General features: G+C 42.4%; 1 protein-coding gene across 1 annotated transcript; it reads right to left on the bottom strand.

Moving 5' to 3' along the window:
* Window positions 1–190: 190 nt before the first annotated feature.
* Window positions 191–18,806, bottom strand: PLCXD1 (phosphatidylinositol specific phospholipase C X domain containing 1). The gene is given in 8 exon segments (XM_005151542.4): window positions 191–2,246; window positions 2,248–2,495; window positions 3,695–3,878; window positions 7,452–7,607; window positions 8,939–9,067; window positions 12,766–12,902; window positions 15,232–15,374; window positions 18,644–18,806. Coding segments are annotated over 7 exon segments (1,020 nt in total). The 5' UTR covers window positions 15,344–15,374; window positions 18,644–18,806; the 3' UTR covers window positions 191–2,192.
* Between the last annotated feature and the right edge of the window lie 319 nt (window positions 18,807–19,125).

Raw genomic sequence — 19,125 nt, 5'->3', positions numbered from 1 at the left:
GTCAGCAAGTGTAAGGACAGCATCAAGTTTTAATATTAAAACAGCTGTTGGTTGTAGGTTGTGGACCTTCATACACATGGAAATCATCAGATGGCATCTGAATTAACCTTCAGAAAAGTACCAAGTTTCTTATATAAATAAAGCTTTTTACCCCTTTTTTTTTAGAATAAAATAATATTTATTATAGTTAAGTTGTCTTGGATGGTCATTGGAAAAGGAAGGTTACTGAATAAAATGTTGCTGGCTGTATATAAATAATACAGATCAAGATGTATTCAAATACAGTGCGTGAACCTAAGTAAAATAAGTGCCACATCTTATTTTTGAAGTGTCCTGGGTTCAGCTGTTCCGAGTTACTGGCTGGGCTTAAACCATGACATGAAGCAAAAATCCCCAATGGATTTGTATATTTAAGCAATAAATTTATATTAAATAAATAAAGTTATAAATGAAGTTACCTTTGAAAATCTTTTACCCATACAGTTTTCTTGCCTACAGTAATTTATCCACAATACCTGCTACTGTGTCAGTTCTTGGAGCAAATGTGTAAGCTACAGCAAACTATGAATTTTGTGTGAAATTATTTCACAAAAGAAAAAAAACCAAAGCTGATCCATTACCTGAGTGATGAATTACTACTGGGAATCAATAAAACAATCAGTATCACAGAAAGGAGAAGCAAAACTATTTCAGTCCATATTACAGAGAGCTCAGGTTTTATTAGATAGAGTAACAAGCCACATGAGAGCACAAAAGATAAGATAGGCAGAAAAACATTCTGAGAATATGTAATAGAACACTTCATGCAGGTAGTGACTGAAAATCAGAACTGAGTGACTGCTTAGCATGAAGTACACAGAGGTAGGAAACAAGGATAAAAAGCAAAGCATTTTAAAAGTCTTTATAAACGGAATGTTTAGGGTTTTTTACTCATATGTATTCTGCAATTGCAAGACATAGCGTGAGGAGGTAGCATTTTGGCCTTTCATGCTGAGAAGCCTAGAATGGGTTTGAGCTGATGTCAAGTAGCAGTAGATTTAAACCTTTCACAAACATTTAACATCTTGCCAGACATTTGAACTCAACTTTTGCGTATAAAGTGCATCTAAAAAGTGAGGTATATTGATGAAGCTGCATAGGGAACTTACTTTTTACAATGCCTGTTTTTGTTTTAGTCTTGATGCTTGCCATTGCTCTTAACCTCACAATTATCTATTGCACAGTTCGTTTAAAAATTAAAAAGATATGATTAATATGCAGTGGCAAACAGCATAACCCCCTCGGTTTTTACACAAGCAAAAACTACTTATTGAGAGGAAAATTAATTGCAGAGCTATTACAATACGTAAATAGAAGTCGAGGTGTGGACTCCAAATGAGCATGACAGAAGCCAAGAATCTGTGTTTTTAGAGTGTCTGAGTTTAGATAAGGAATTTGTTTCTTACATGTTTATTTTCAATGCAAGGCATATTTTGGCAACACCTAGTAAAATATAATTCAGTACCACATATGAAACTGTCTAGGGGTCTAGTTTGGTATCCTTATCATTGCAGAACTGGCATAAGTGATAGAGTGTCTGAATACACATACCTCTTAAAAATCATCTTTGTGACTACCTTGTTGGTAAAGGAGCTCACAACTGATACGCAGCACAAAACAACAGCTTCTAGATTTCCAATGGTCTCTATATAAAAATATGTCAGCTAGGACAGTCAATATAGCATCTTTGATAAATCAAAACTCTTTTTAAACTGTTCCTTTTGTATATTTTTCACAAACTATAAAAATAGACAAGTCAGTTTCACACGGATATAAAAGACTGAGAGTCTGGGTTGCAAGTAGTGCAGAATATCTTTACAATCATGAGAAAGATAAAATTGCATCACAAAATAATTCGTGCAGCTACTGAAATATTTCTGCTCTTTGCTCATATGTAAACAAAGTAAGATTAAGTTCCTGGGGCTTTCAGTATTGCCAGCTGCTACAGAACCTAAGCACCTCCAAGTAAATGATACCTCTACCATAGTCCTCTAGTGACTTCAGCAAGGTCTGCCTGATCTCTTTTCTGTGAAAAAGCCTTGAAACCCTGATGATGGTAGGAATGCTTTTCTTACTGAGCCTTTACAATATCCCTGGTTTAAGGTAACTGGACCTGTTTGAACCAGGACACATTAAATGCAGACAAAGCCTTTTCAGCTTTCACAGAGAAACTGAGAATCAAATGCTACTTGTTCCAGCCTCTTTTCTTTGACAGGGTAATGAAGGATTAATTTTTGTGTTAAGTTCTATCACATCTTTGACAAAATCATCGTTTCCTATAAAGTCTCCAGCAATGATGTTAATACATTCCTTTTGTGGTCCTGGATATTGCTGCTTTATCCATATTTTCAAGCATGGAAGACTCTGGAGTGTCATTTTCTTCAGTGATCCAAATGGGTGTTGGAGAATATACCTTAAATTTTCAGTAAGGTTAATCCCTGCTACAAAGAATTTTTCTGAAACAAAAATATCAGAAGGTGGCACATTAGATACTTCTTTGAGGAGAACAGAAACCACTTGACATTGCATTAACTCCAGATCTTGTTCCTCCAGCTATCATTAAAATAGTAAATTCACATTCTGTGTTTTCATATCCCTAAAACTGTTTCAGTAGATTGCCTCCCCTTATTGCAACTGCATGCTGTAGTAAACAGTTACTGAAGCAAGCTGGGTTACTGAGTCTTTCCAGTTTAGCTAAATTTACCCGGATTGATCATTGCTGACTAAAGGTCCTCCACTGACTTATCTTCCTTTGTAAATTCCATTTGTTTCTGTAAGGGTTCTTCCAGATGCTTAGCCTTCCCCTGAGGGATGGGAACATGGGTGCACCTACGCAAGTGTTTTCCTTCGGCTGGGGCGTGTGGTTATGAAGCAGCTCTCCATCATCCCATGTGTTCACATCACAGAGTTGCATCAAAGGTTACGAACTGGATTTATTTCAGCTTATACTACACTGGCATGCTTGAGCACTGTTATTTCCTATTGTAGCTACAGCCTAGCCATTCTTGTAGGGGGTTCTTTTCAGAATAAGGCTACCCTGATGCTTTTCCCTCATCATTAACGCTGCCTAAAAGCAGCAAGCACCAGACTGAGGAAGCAGCCTCCTACCCATGAGATAGACGTGTCTGCACCAGTGAGCTGGTCTGTGCTGAGAGCTTTTCACATGATCATGCAAGCAGCTGCCACAATTACATGTACCTACACCAATGCATGTATGCAATGCCATTAAACTGAAACAGGGTAGATTAGATACAAGGAAGCAATTCTTCACTGTGAAGGTGGTGAGGCACTGGCACAGGTTGCCCAGAGCAGCTGTGGCTGCCCCATTCCTGGCAGTGTTCAAGGCCAGGTTGGACGTGGCTTTGGGCAACCTGGTCTAGTGGAAGGTGTCCCTGTCCACGGCAGGGGGTTGGAACTGGATGAGCTTTAAGGTCCCTTCTAACCCAAACCATTCTGTGGTTCTGTGGTTTGCATTACCCAAGATGAACATTGCACTCGTCCATGGGTGGGCAGAGGACTCAGCAACATGGACACATCTCATGCACACAGCATGCACAAAGTGGTTATTGCCCATAATGCTATGATTACCCAACTTCCTGTTTGTGTTTGTGTTGCTGTACATACCCTTTTTTTCTATAAGCGACTCTGTGCTTACCTGGACGGCCCATCCGCTTCATGCGCTCTAAAAACCGGATAAGAGAACGAGTGGTAGTTTTGTTTCCCCACCAGTATGGGATTGCAGGCCACAACTCGCAGTGCTCTTCTACAGCCACATCCTCTTCATATGAGACTATAACCTGATGGCCATGCTGCCACATGGTCCGCAGCGTTGGCACCACCTAAGAGAAAGCATGCCCAGGTTGAAGTCAACAACACAGCAGCGTTTCCAAAGTTCAGATATTGACACGTGACGTTGCCTTGGTAGAGAGGCACAGGTTCAGTTCAAATAAAGCTTTTAAGTGTATGACCCAGTAAGTCAATGGCTAAGTTCAAATAGTTCAAGTACAGTAACGTACATAAATCAAGATGTTACACCCATGTAACAAGAAACCATCCCTGGATCAGCCCTTATGCACATACTGCTGCTGAAAATTTATTGGGAGAGAAAGGCACAGGCCTTTGGTGAAAGGAGGTAAGAGGGGAGCAAAGTCCTACACCCAGCTGTAGGAATACAGACAGAGAAGCAGTAATAATTTTGGCAAATGCCCCACATTGATCCAAATTTGTCACTGTAGCCAAGAAAGAAAATTTAACTACTTAAGACATGGGAAGACTAAATGCAAGTTTTCAAGAGATATGTTAATTCTGATTTCTCTAAGTAGAAAGTTTATGAATTTAAGGTGCTCCAGACGTTTTGAATGGAAACGGGGAAGACTTGAGTCAGAAGCTACCTCAGATAGACAGGGGCTGAAACAGGGCTGTTAAATTTAAATGTTTCAGTATGAAATTACATTTTCCAGTCCTCAGGAGTTACCATCAGACAGAATTGAGGCCCTCTGAGTAGTTTTATTTGAAAAAGCAACATCTAAGATACTGTTTTTTGAAGAATGTTGTGGTTAAAAGCTGTGTCTGTTGCTTGTGAAAAGGAAATGGTGGCTTTTTTGAAGTTACAATTATGTAATTAATTAAAATAAAAGCTAAAGGCAATTGAAAATATTTTATGTAAATCTTCAATGAAGATTTCTTCTCTTCTATGAAGAGAGCCAAGGGTTAAATGAACATGGGAATCCCTCTTCACCCAACAAAAAGTGCAGGTCCTAAGTAGGTCAGAAAATGCTCCAAAATTAAATCATAGAATCATAGAATAGTTAGGGTTGGAAAGGACCTTAAGATCATCAAGTTCCAACCCCCCTGCCATGGGCAGGGACACCTCACACTAAACCATGTCACCCAAGGCTCCATCCAGTCTGAACTTGAACACTGCCAGAGATGGAGCATTCACAACCTCCCTGGGCAACTCATTCCAGTTCCTCACCACCCTAACAGTAAAGAATTTCTTCCTTATATCCAATCTAAACTTCTGCTGTTTAAGTTTGAACCTGTTACCCCTTGTCCTATCACTACAGTTAAGACACAAGCTACTCAGACCACACAGGTCTATGGCTTACAGAAGCCTTTACTCCAGCTGCATCTCTAAAGCCGCAGACTTAGAGAGGGAGCAACCTCTTTAAAAAAAAAAAAAAAAATAAATAAATAGAAATCAAAAAGAAAAGGTGTGGGATAAGAGCAAAACAAACAAAAGGTACTGGAAATGTGCACATGAGCCCAGGTGCTTGTTTTGCAAACAAAGCAGAAATGAAACTAGATGTCTAACAAGGGATTTTTAAACCCTGGTAATGCAGATCAAAGGAAGACACCATGAATAGTTAAGGCAATTAAAATTTGAACACAATGTAATGTTGTCACACTGTGGCCTGTGCCAGTACTACATACAGACCCCTACTTAGCAGTTGCTTCATGAATATTTGGACACTAAGTTTTGTACAAGAGTAGTGGCCTTGAAAGACTGTAGATACTAGATTATTTTAGAGGAAGTGAGCAAGTACTTGTTATTTGATGTTAAATCTGAATTCAGATCCTGAAAAACCCCACAGCTATCTAACCAGCAATTGTATCACTTCCAAACCATGGTGAGATCCATTGTGCTGGTCACAGACTGCACAGAAATAAAGACTTCCTGCTTGAAGGAAGTACTTGGCTTCTTCTTTCCCCAGTGCCCTTTCTCTGTCCCCTGGATGCAACTCTTTTTTCTTCAGTCAGGTGATCTCAAACCATTCGTTCATCACCTTCATTCAACAAACTATCATCAGCAGCTTAACCCTTTTGCAATTCATAACTTTGTTTTCGTTTTAAGAGCTAGCCATGTTTCTGACAGTAAATTTGATCATCTTCTCCAGTACTGCTCTGTTTATCTGTGACATACACAGGCAAGTTATTTGGGGAAACAATGAAACAGTGTCACTCAGGTCTTCAGTTATTCAGCTGAGACCTGAATATTCAGAATCCCCTAGTTTTGCTGAGAATTGTTCTACTTTAACTCCACTGATCAAAATGCTTTGAAATGGTAATACTCACCCGGTACTTATACACCAGCTTCAAAGGCTGAATCCGAATCACAAACAGGGTCATCATTATCCTGTACCCCTCACATCTCCAGAGGAAACCCTCTGCTCCTATGCATCTTTGAAATGTTAATTGTCTAACTACTAAAAGCTCCCATGTTTTGTAAAAAGAAAGAGGAAGCTAAAAATCTCAACTTCTAACATTTAGCAATCAAATAATTTCTAATTATTTTAATTAAGGCTTTTCTGGAGGTTTGGGTGACTGAAACGTATTAGGCTAGTTGGCAGGTCAGCTCCAGCTCACATTTGTGAAAGTCCATGCCACCATGAGGGCAGAGATGCTATTAAGAGGGGACTCAACAGACTGGATACATGAGCTGACAGGAACCTCATGAAGCTGAACAAGGGCAAATGCAAATTCCTGTGCTCAGGCAGGACTGATCCCATGCACCAGGACAGACTGGGAGCAGCTGGCTTTGCAGAAAAGGATTTGGAGTTCCTAGCAAACACCGAGCTGAACATGAACCAGCAAGTGTAACCATGTGGTAAAGCTGCAAACACAGCTGTATTAGGAAAAGCACAGGCAGGAAGTCAAGAGAAGGGGCTCTTCCCTTCTATACAGCACTTATTGGACTGCCTCTCAAGTACTGGGTCCAGCTGCAGCTTCCCCAGAACAAAGAAGTCATTGATGTGCTGGATTGAGTCCAGCAACATGCAGCCAGAGTGAGCAGAGGCTGGAGCATGACATGCAAGTGTAGGCTGAGAGATCTGGGTCTGTCCAACATGGAGAAGACTGTGGACAGGACTTACAGCTGTTCGCAAATACCTAATGGGCAGATGTAGAGAAGACTCCTCAGATGTGCACAGCAAAAGGATGAAAGTTGGCAGACACAAGTTACAGCAAGAGAGATTCTGATCAGATAGATAAGGAAAACACATTTACTCTGAGAGTGGTCAAACACTGCACCAGGCTGCATAGAAAGGTTGTGGAGTCTCCGTTCTCAGAGATATTCAGGAATGAACAGGACACAGCCCAATGTAACTTTGAAGTCATTTCTGCTTTGCATGGTGGAGTTGAACTAGATAACCTCCAGAGGTCACTTCTAACCTAAACTATTATAAATAGCATAAAAATTAATTTACAGTTATTGCTGTGAAAAGGCAGAAAATGGATTCTTTAAATCCTATAAATATAGTGTAGACTATAACACACACACCCCTGATGCAGCAAATGTTACTTTTCCTAGGTTAAAAATACAGTGGAAGTAGAATTGATGTAAAATTTGGAATCAAAGATCTCATTGTAATGTATCATTCTTAAAAAGAAAAAAAAAAGGATATCATACTTACGTTTCTGGGACACAGTTTACACTGGAAAATCTCTTTTATCCAGGCAATTAGACGACAATGAAGTTTTGTGTTTAATCCATCAAAGTTCCTGCAGGCTAAGATAACAATTTCCTGAGGATGAGTTTCCAACCACCTTAACACTTCCCACAGAACATCCTGCAAGAGAGAGTCAGCAACTTAAAAAATCATCTGCACTACACAGGGGAAAGGAAATAAAACCAATAGAGCACGGATGGTGGGGCAGACTCACAATCACAATAATGAAAATCAGTATAGGTTTCTGGAAGATGGCCATCCAAATGCCCACAAAGTGGTCCAGAGAGATACACCCCAGGAAACCTACTTTCTGCAGATCTATGCCAGTTTGCTCAGGATGTGGTTCTAGCACACTTCACTTTACAACTTTGTATTTTGGTAATTTTCACAAATTAAGTGTGTAAAGTCATGCTGGACATGGCTTTGAGCAACCTGGTCTCATGGAAGGTGTCCCTGCCCATGGCAGGGGGATTGGAATCAGATTCTGTAAGGTACTAACCTTAGGCTAACCTAAACCATTTTGGGATTCTATGAATCCTACTAATCCTACCGATATCCTACTACCTGGTGTCAGGTTAAGAGTAAATCCATCTCCCCAACTTTCTTTAAGAACAAACAATGTATTAGTGGCAAACTCACAACAGGAAAAAATTCTGTGCTTGCTTAGATGTAACAGGACCCTTTTCCCCCATTTGTCATGGGCAATGACAGCTTCTTCAAGACCACGTGTAATTGGCAGGGCTTTCAGGCACTACATTTAACTGTTTACATGAGCATGTCAGTCACCATGAAATCACAACACATAAAGGTTTCAGACTCATGAGCATGAGACTGAAGTTTAGCCAGTTAGTCTACAAATGAAAAGCTGCATTAGCTAGCTGTGCCTGGTTGTACAGGTTGCAGCAAACAGAAGGAAGATGTAAACTACTTTACAGTGACAGAGCACATGCAAAGAGCAACTCACAGTAGTTTCTTCACAGCATCTGACAGTAACTTGGTCATGGGATCCAGACTTGAGCCTCGCTGCCTTTCAGTGAAATACTTTTTCCTCAGAAAAAAAAAGCGTGTCTGTGATTTTATTAGGCTTTTAATACCTTCTTCTCTTTATTAACTTCTCTCCTTACAGGGGAGATGGGATTATTTTGGGTAGCATCCTGGGACAAGATAAGATAAACCCCAGAAACATCAGGCACTCGGTAGCGGCAAGGCAGCACAGGGCAAGGCACAGCAACACTGGTTTGAGGAAGCAGAATTAATTGATGCTCCAGTCTCACTTGCAGCTACTGAAACTAGCCTCTAGCCTTGCTGATTTTCTCTAGTTTGAAGTCCTCACATTAAGAAAACAAATAACCTACTTGGAAAACCTTGGGACAGCATTTCCAGTTTATGATGGCTCTTAAGTGAAAGGAACAGCACTGGTTTTATAGCCACCCCAAAGGTAAGAGTAATACCTGTACAGTAACAGTTGTGTAAACCATATGCACAAAGTACAAATTCACAGATGGATCATTAGGCTTGTGGGCAATCCTGAAATCCAGATATCTAACTCCAGCCTCAAGTTGCTCTGTCACAGTCAGTACCTGAAAGGTGAAACAGAAGACAAAGATTCTGAGAGTTTGGAAGATATTTTCTTCTTTAGTTTAGAAAGCTGAAAAAGGCCTACAAGGTTATCACTATAACATTTTTCACAGGTCTTCATCTTTAAAATGTCACTATATGGCACCAAGTCACAACTTTGAAGTATTTTACTCTCTGACAAAAGGGATCCCAATTTCCCTGCAATTGTAGATTAGATTAGTTTCAGACCTCTGAAACTGTTCTGTTCTGAGTGTTAAAGATCCATTAACCTGTGCGTAAATACACAATCACTCCTCATAAGACTACTTATATGAACAAAAACTGCAGGATCAGCACCTTTAAAAAGCTGTATTTATTTTATTAGATCAAAGACTTTACCAGGGCTGTCTCTGTGGAGCTCACTCATCCTCAACAGAAGAGAAAACAAACCCAGAAAAAACTACTGGCTGTTGCTCTTTTTCAAGATAAAGTTTGAATTAACCTGTAGGAGTCCAACAGAACAGAGGTCTTCCTCTATTTCCACTTCCCTCAGACCTCTTCTACTGGATTCGAGAGCTGAATGGAACAGGTGATAAAGCTGAGTTTCTGGGGCAAAAAGTCCCAAACGATATGTCTCTTACCTATACCAAGGCTATCTTTGCCTTTAATTAAATACATTGAAACACTACTTTGTCTTAGTTCAACCTACTATGGACAAAACTTTTAGCTTTCACAAAGCATACATAGTACTGATTTGAGTCAGAAAGGATTCAACAAAAGCTAAATCAATACAAGGCATTGCACCTGAATAACCACATTTGCAGCTTTAGGGTGAAGACAGAGCTCAGGACACATGCCAGCTTCAACCATCCAACTTTCTGTTTTTAAGACAGGAATTTAATCTTCCCCAAGCTGTGCCTGAGCTGCAGGGCTGGGGAACAGCCCAGCCCCACGTGCCTCAAGGTGCAGGTGGTGTGATGGCTTGGGCCACCAGCTCCCTCCATGCCTTCTTGGTCTGCACCAGGCTGAAGCAATAAAGAGTGATCCAGGCCCAATTCCCTCCTTTTTTTGGAGCATGCTGGAGATAGGAGTGTATATAGCTGTAGGTCATCTATAACTTTTGTGGCAAGAAAGAGCACTAGATGAAACTGGTGCTCTGAATTGCTGTTTGGATGAATTCATTTCTTTTTGCTGACTGCATAGGAAAACAAGACAAATTCAGCTCTCTAGTTAGTCACCTGGGTTTGGATACTGAATTAGTGTGAACACTGCCCCTGCAGGGCAAAATTTAAGAGGAAGCCTTGGAGAAAAAACGCTGCTCAGTGCTGCAGTCTCACACCAGACATCCAGGACATGAGCAGGTTACACTCCTGACACCAGCCATTGCACGGGAGGGATTTGGGCCTGCCCTGGGTTCAGCAGTAGCAGTCATTTTTCTCCTTCTTAGTAGCTGGTGCAGTGCTGTGGTTTTGACTTTCGGCCTGGGAACAGCGCTGATAACACCAATGTTTTCAGTTGTTGCTCAGTAATGTTTACTCTGACCAAGGACTCTGTGAGTCTCATGCTCTGCCAGGGAGGAGGGGAAGTTGGGAGGAAGCAGAGACAGGACACCTGACCCAGGCTAGACAAAGAGGTATTCCATACCACAGCACGTCATGCCCAGGATGTAGAACTGGGGCAGTTACCCGGAAGGGTCAGATCACTGCTTGGTCGAGCTGGGTATCTGTCAGCGGGTGGTGAGCAGTTGTATTCTCTTCCCTTGTTATTTCCCTTACCATTATTATTGGTGGTAGCAGTAGTGGTTTTGTGTTATAACTTAGTTACTGGACTGTTCTTATCTCAACCAGTGGGGGGGTTGCCCGGAGTAAGAGAGCAGCTGTGTGGCTCTGATTTAAGGCTGGGCTTAAACCACAACAGGGCCTCTACACTGACAACCTTACCAAACAGGACTCAAGGGAGGCACTATCTACTAGGCACTGTGCCATCCAGGAACTGTGGGTCCTACCATCATAGGGCTCCTTGATGTTTGCTCTGGATGCCAACTGGTGGAGTCACCTCCTCAGAAAGATAACTCACCACAGAGATAAGAAGGAGTGGGATTGCAGCCGTGCCTCTTTCCCATCAGCAATGGGCCACTTCCTGCTCAGCACTCTGGGTTCAACCAACAAAGTGACTATAATGGTGTAAGGAGCTTGCTCATCACCAACAGGTTAACACTGGCCAGCAACCCACAAGTTCAGAGGTATCTAAATCTTTCACTGGGTAAAGGAAAAACCAGCTCAGTTCAAGGCACTGTGAAAAGCGAGGGCCTTTCCACATCAGCTCATCACTGCCATTACATATTCAATATCTGGCACAGTCTAAGACTCCAGTTAGCCCAGGCTGCTCAAACACAACCAGAGAAGCCTAGACATAATTATTGCCTTTTATCAATTATTCAGTTTTAATTGCCAAGTAACAAGCTACTCTTTCAATAAGAACAAAAGTTTATAGATTTTTGGTACCTCTTTGATGCCAGGAAGGTTTGTTCTTTAGAAAAACCTTCAAAAGCTCTTGATTAAAACATGATCTCCAATTCTGTCTTCAACATAGACTTGTGAGGAACAAGGAGATAACTGCTAGGTTAATATTTAGACCTTTTAAAAAGTTAGCTAAACTTTATGTGAGGGATGACAACTTTGTTCTCTTACATCTTAAAATAAAATCCCTTCAACAAGACTTGTCTCTTCTGCTGGATGAAATACTTACATGATACAGATGGAGAAAACTGACATCTCACACAGCAGTGACAGTAAAAATGACAAGCATTACCTTCTGAACAAAGTGCAGAAGAAAAATCTTTTTTGATTATAGTAACAGTAAATGCTACTTGTAACAATAAACATGTGAAAAAGATGAGTTTCTACTACCAAATGGTCAGCTTTAAGCAACATCTTTGTGTATTATCCCTGCCTCACCTACATACTTTTTCCCCACAAAAGATCTGGTATGAATGGCACCTATCTCAGGCCCCAGTGTGCTGGTTTTGTCTGGGAAAGAGTTCATTTTCTCCATAGTAGCTGTTCTGGGGCTATGTTCTGGATTTGTGTTGGAAACAGTGCTGATGACATAGGGATGTTTTTGTTACTGCTGAGCAGTGCTTACACAGTCAAGGCCTTTTCTGCTCCTCACCCCACCCCAATAGTGAGTGGGCTGGGGGTGCACAAGGAGCTGGGAGGGGACACAGCCAGGACAGCTGACCCCAACTGACCCAAGGGATATCCAACACACATAAAGCTGGGGGAAGAAGGAGGAAGGGAAGTACAAATGGAGCGATGATGTTTGCCTTCCCAAGTAACTGCTACATGTGAAGGATCCCTGTTTTCCTGGAGATGGCTGAGCACCTGCCTGCCCATGGGAAGCACTGCATTAATTCCCTGTTTTGGTTTGCGTATGTGTGGCTTTTCCTTTACCTGTTCAACTGTCTTTTCTTAACCCATGAGTTTTCTCACTTTTACACTTCTGATTCTCTCCCCCATCCCACCAGCGGCTGAGTGGGTCTTAGTTGCTGCTGTGGTTAAACTGCGACACTCAAGCACAGTATCTCATGAGCGCACAGGTTCTGGACAGCAAGCTATTCTTTCATTGTTATTCTTTCACTGTGGTCATTTAGCATGGCCACTCTCAGCACTGACACACAAGCTTCAACTTTGCTCTGACATGACAACATCAGACAAGTTACCTGTGTTGTAGACCACTTCATGATAACAGGGTGCACAATGCAGGGGATACATTTGCTTAAAAACTTCACCAGCTTGCATTCATTGCCACTGACAGCAGAGTTTTTATCCAAGCAGTAGGTCATGGTGTCATGACTCCCTGTCAAATATAAAAACAAATGTACAGAAAATGTTATTTTTTAACTACTAAAAACCACAACACATTGTTACACTGTGTGCGCATACTTGACCTGACCCTATTTCCAAATCACACACCTATATTGCCTGATGAGACCATGTAGTTATGGCAGAAAGATGGGCTCTTCTACAGAGATTGCTCACCTGACATGAGTAAGATTGGTGTGAAATCCTTGTAAAGAGAAGGCATCAAGATTTTTCAATAAAGCAGGCCCCATCTATACTACACATTGGTTTTTGCCTCAAACCACAATAAAATGGCCTGTTTCAACTAGCATCTTCCACTGAAATAATTATCTTGATCCACTTTTTTTTCAGGGAATAAATAGCTGGAGGCTGAATTATTTTTTTTACATTTATTTTTTTTAATAATTCTGAAGATCTAGAATTAGTCATGTTTTCAGAGTTGTCCAAATGCAAGATTTCATACTCTAATACCATCATCTCTGCACAGGAAAACATGACTGAAAGTAGAAATTCATCTTCTTGCACCTTTGACTGATCAGCTCCTAACTTGGCATTTTAAGCATCTATATCTTAAATTTCTGGTAAAAATGCACTCCCAAACCAAACACCTACATCCGCTACAGCAGCAACGGAAGAGATGGGCACCTGAAGGTTTTAGAGAATCCAAGCCTAAGCTAATGTGTATGCATGCAATCAAAGAAGTTTGTCTTACAAGATGTAAGAGTCAAACCATTAAATACCCATAGACCAAATCCAAGTCTGAGAGAAGTGAACAGGATTCCATTAATGAGTGTTGCATCTACAGATGCCAATCAGGAAGCAGGTAGTAACCCTTTATTTGGGAGTCTTCTTGTGATGTCAGTGAGTTAAGAGTAATGAGAAGAAGATGGGTATATCCATGACACAACAAATACTACGCAAAGGTAGTGGGCTAGTACCAAACCAGTTAGCTTCAGAGCTTGAAGCAACTTCTCCCCAGCAGCACTGTGAGGAACCTGGTGAAACCCAACACTAGGTATTGACACTTGCATCTGTCTCCTCATTGTGCTTTCAGAATGCATTCTCTCTCATTTCTTGCATGCCTTGTTGTTTTCTTTATCTGAGATAAGCTTCCACTTCCAAACTGGGCTTCCCCCAGTCATTGTTCCTTCTGAAAACCTGCCAGAGCTGTTTTGACCTGGTTATTCTTGATCTGCTTTTGTTCTGACCTGGGCTAGACCAGTTTTGTAGGTCAGCTGGGCAGCCACCAAAATCTCCCAAGCTAATAGCCTGCAGTGGTCTGTAAAAATCCTCCAATGTTTGCTGAAATGGGCTTGTCTTCAACTATTCTTTTCTTCATGCCTGTTTCATGCAGGCTTATTCACAAGAGCAAACATTACAAGAATAACAATGTCACCATAAGAAGAGCAGGGAAGTCAAAAGCACACACCAGAGGTTCCCAGCTTTCTGCAATGTCCAAGAAACACCACTCTGAAAGCTTTATAAAAACATGGTTCCTTTTCCACAAAAAAAAAAATAACAAAACCAAACCACTGAGCGAGCTACTGATTTTTGAAGGATTTCTGTTTCAAGGTTTCAATTTTAATCAAAACTACATTAGTTCATTACAAGAAGGGGAAAAAAATGCACCATAGTTCTTGGGTTCACCAGGGCTCCATCCATGGAAGACAAGACTTGATTTTTCCCACTCTCTCTAATATACATCTTTACTAAAGTTAACCTATGATCTTGTAGCCTACACAAAGTGTTCATTTACATACTATGGTGCTTTCCACCAAAGGGGAAAATCATTTATTCAAGGCAAGAGAGAGAATCAAGAACATGACCAAAGAAAGGCTGAATACACAGGTTTCTATTCAAACATACACAGGTCTGAATGTAGTACCAACAAGGACATCAGCTGTAGCGCAGCTGTATTAACCCATAATAGGATAATAGGATAAATCCAGTTTTTGTAAGCAGAAAAGTCACACTCTACATTAATAAAAACATAGGTTAATTGAAAGTCTCTATCTTCCAGCCTCTTTGAAACAGTACAAAGAAACAAATAATAGGATAAAGTGTTCTTTCTCTCCTTTTTGGATAATTATAATATGTACGAACTGGCAAGAATGAATAGCAAAATCCTTTTTCCCCCTCCCCTCTAAGAAACCCCAAGCATTACAGACATTCACACAACACATCACACAAACCCTCCCCCAAACCCTTCTCCCACACACTGACCCAAATAATAAAAGTAGCTATCCTGAAATGGGACAAACAGGATGTTCCAATTCTTAAATAACACACCAACAAAACATTGGAGAATGAGAGCTAATCTTTACCTGGAAGAGCTAAATTATAGAGTGGAATATCCCAGAGCTTCTCTGGTAGTTGTGACATCCATTGACCATTTTCATGGCACATGTGAATGGAGGTTTGCAAAGAGCCTTCCATGAGTGCCTGCTTTAGGACTTCATAAGGAGTTCTGGGAGGGAAAGAGAAACAAAAAAGAATAAACCATTCCATATACTGTAGTTGAGTTAATGTCACTGCACTGTGCAGACTGGATTTATTCATGCTATAAAACGTCAGCCTTTCTCCCAAGTAGTTGCAGCAAAATGTCAAGAGCTTCTAACACTGCCTACCAGCATAATGCCAAGGGAGGGTTCCAACTTCAGGCTTGTAAACTGACCAACTGAAAATAAAAATAGAGCCAAGACAAATATGTGCAGCTCCGTTGGTATGGAGAAATGGCTACCTACATCAGTTATTGCAACATCACGAGGAGTAACCAACTTCAGTGTGAAACATCTTCCCTAACCTTTTGCAGGCCCAAAAGCATGGCAGAGGGATTGATGGTAGGGCTGGGACAGGGGCTGGGTTGCCAACCCTGAGGATTCTGGAGAATACTCACCTTGAAGCATCAGTTCAGCTGCTACAATAGAATCATAGAATAGTTAGGGTTGGAAAGGACCTCAAGATCACCCAGTTCCAACCCCCCTGTCATGAGCAGGGACAACTCACACTAAACCATATCACCCAACACTTCATCCAACCTGGCCTTGAACACTGCCAGGGATGGAGCATTCACAACCTCCCTGGGCAACCCATTCCAGTGCCTCAGCACCTTAACAGTAAAGAATTTCTTCCTTATATCCAGTCTAAACCTCTGCTGTTTAAGTTTCAACCCGTTACCCCTTGTTCTGTCACTACAGTCCCTCCCCAGCATCCCTGTAGGCTCCCTTCAAATACTGTAAGGCTGCTATGAGGTCTCCACTCAGCCTTCTCCAGGCTGAACAGACCCAACTTTCTCAGCCTGTCTTCATACAGGAGGTGCTCCAGTCCCCTGATCATCCTCGTGGCCCTCCTCTGGACTTGTTCCAACAGTTCCATGTCCTTGTTACTGATCTGTGGCCCCTTTTGCTGTATCTCAGTGCATTAATTCCTGAGACTGCTTCTCCCTAGAGTATTCTTCAGGTTGCTTTCGGGAGGGTGATTGTTTTTTTCTGGATTTACAAGTGAGCCATACAGTTTATATGAAAAGTATTTCCTTAAACATGGTGCACTAGATTTTTATTTCTTTTTTTTTTTTGACAGTCACATAGGGTCATTTCAAAGGCAACTTTAGGAATTGCATTCCTAAGTTTTATGTCTATACCACAGATAACAGATACAATCTGCTTTTATATCTGTCAATGCACATAGCATCATACATCCAGCCTGCCTTGCTGTGCCTTCAGCATGGCTTGCAATTGGTATCTCTGAGTACAGCCACTCCTGTTAAGAAAAGAACGAGAATTTGTAGGCTGAAGAAAATGCCCAGCACAGTGACACAGGCTGCATGTGTCAGCTATATAACCTGGAGTTTTCCTCCTGGTGAAGAGCAGCTACATCTGAGACTGTCCATACACACGAGGCCATTTCATAAGCAGAGGAGAAGTGCTTTAGACTCCCTCTTGCTCCCTTTGTCTCATTATTTTAAAAAGCAGGTATCTGGTGGGCCTAGTGCAAAGTTGAGTGAAAAAACATCCCAGGGCTTTATTTGGGGAATAAAAGTGCGGATCTTTTAGTCCTGCATAAGCAAATGGCCTCTGTATGCCATACCTGGTATTCTTACTCTTGGAAAGAAGTTTGGATCTCAAGCAGATAAAATCATCCATAAAATGCATCTGTGCTGCAACTGAACATGCTGAGCTTCTGCCTCCTGCTGAGACAACAGATACCTGCAGCTAGTCTTGTCACCTTTTGCTGTATTTCATGTTTCCTCAGACTGCACATCACTGCTCACCCAGGGCTGCTCTGCTCTAATCTATGTACCACATAGCATCAGCATGGACAGGGGCTGCAGGTGTTTAAAACAACATTGCCATTTAGCAGTTACAAAAGACTGGGTAGTCCTTCTTCTCCAGCTCTGAAGCTGACATGAGCTGAGGATCACAGAATCATAGAATAGTTTGGGTTGGAAAGGACTCTAGAGATCATCTTGTTCCAACCCTTCTACCATGAGCAGGAACACCTGCAACACTCCAGTGCATGGCAGCACTTATGTGGGTCCTCTGTATAGACTAGAAATTTAAACTATAAGCACTGCTTTCCCTCTTCCTTGGGTACTGCAGCTCCCTTTCCAGAGCCTTTGGGGCTACCTAATTCTCTCTAATGCTGCAGACACTCAGGTCAGTGAAGAAGGAGGGCAGGAGGTGCTCCACGCACCAGAGATTCCCCCACATCCATGGTGAGAACACGGTGTGGCAGGCTGTGCCCCAGCAGCCCATGAAAGTCCACAGGGGAATAGATAACCAGATATCCACCTGTGGAGAACCCCATCACAGCAGGGGCATGCCCAAAGGAGGCTGTGATCCATGGGAAGCCTGCACTAGATCAGGTTCCTGGAAGGACCTGTGGCCCTGTGGAGAGAGGAGCCCACGCTGGAGCAGTCTGTGCCTGAGGGGCTGCACCCTGTGGAAGGGACTCACACTGGAGCAGGGGGAGAGTGTGAGGAGTCCTACCCTGAGGAGGAAGGAGAGACAGAGTGTCATGAGCTGACCGCAACCCCCATTCCCCATCCTCCTGCACTGCTATGGGGATGGACGAAGAGAATTAGGGAGTGAAGTTAAGATCAGGAAGAAGGGAGGAGCTGGGGGGAAGGGTTTTTAAGATTCGTTTTTATTTCTCGTTACCCTACTCTGATTTGCTTGATAATAAATCAGTTTCCTCAATTCGAGTTTGTTTTGCCCGTGGCAGTGACTGATGTGTGTGTCTATACCCCTACCTCGACCCACGAGCCTTTAGTTATATTTTCTCTCCCCTACCTGTCTGAGGAGGGCAGTGATAGAGAGGGTTTGGTGGGCACCTGGTGTCCGGCTAGGATCAACCCACCACAACTACCATCACACCCCTTGCTCCTAGCAGCTTCCTGCCCTGGCCTTGCGTGTTCCGAGGGCAGGCAGCAAGGCAGTGCCCGCGGTATGCTTCACACCAGGCAGTTCCGGCAGGGAGACATAATTAATGAACAGCTGACTAAAATACTTGCTGCGGCCGACCCAGATCCAGGTGCTACCTAACACCACAGGAATTACCTGAAACCTTGTGACGAGACCTGCCCGCGCTGCCGCAGGGAGCAGCCGGCCCCGCCGGATACAGGGGCGATACCACAGGGAAGGGCTCAGAGCCGCCCCCGATACCATCGCCGCTCTGTCGTATCCTCGGGGGACACTGATTCCTCCGTTCCCCCTTTTTGTTAAGTGTTGTACTTACTCGAATGAAGGATTTCGTTTCCATGTCGGCTCTTCAGGAAGCACTGCACTGGCCTGTTCTCCAGGTGAAAGGCGCGCTGCCAGCACTCCGACTAGGGCTGCCCTTCCCTGCCTTGCTTTGCCTTGTCTTGCGCTGCCCGGGTCAAGTAACCGCAGGTTTGAGGAAGGCGAAGGAGGGGCGAGAGAGATGAGGAAGAAGGGGGGAGGTGGTTCTGGTGGGGCTGCCCGAAAGGCAGAGGTGAGACACTTGGTGGACTGAAGATGTATTGCCGCGGGAGGTACCTGCAGGCAATGGAATACTGCAGGACAACAAGTCAAGTAGCAGCATTTAAAATCTATTAATGCGGGGGGGAAAGCTTAAAATACGTACTTATAAATATATATACAAAGTATCTTATTTGCTTGCTTTGTCCAACAGATTCTGTTCTTCAGTTTGCAGAGTTAACACGCAATTCACTAATTCTTTCCCCCCCTCTGTAACTT

This window comes from Melopsittacus undulatus, chromosome 2, assembly GCF_012275295.1.
Source record: "Melopsittacus undulatus isolate bMelUnd1 chromosome 2, bMelUnd1.mat.Z, whole genome shotgun sequence".
Taxonomy (NCBI): Eukaryota; Metazoa; Chordata; class Aves; order Psittaciformes; family Psittaculidae; genus Melopsittacus; species Melopsittacus undulatus.
This window is presented reverse-complemented; position numbering and strand designations above follow the sequence as displayed.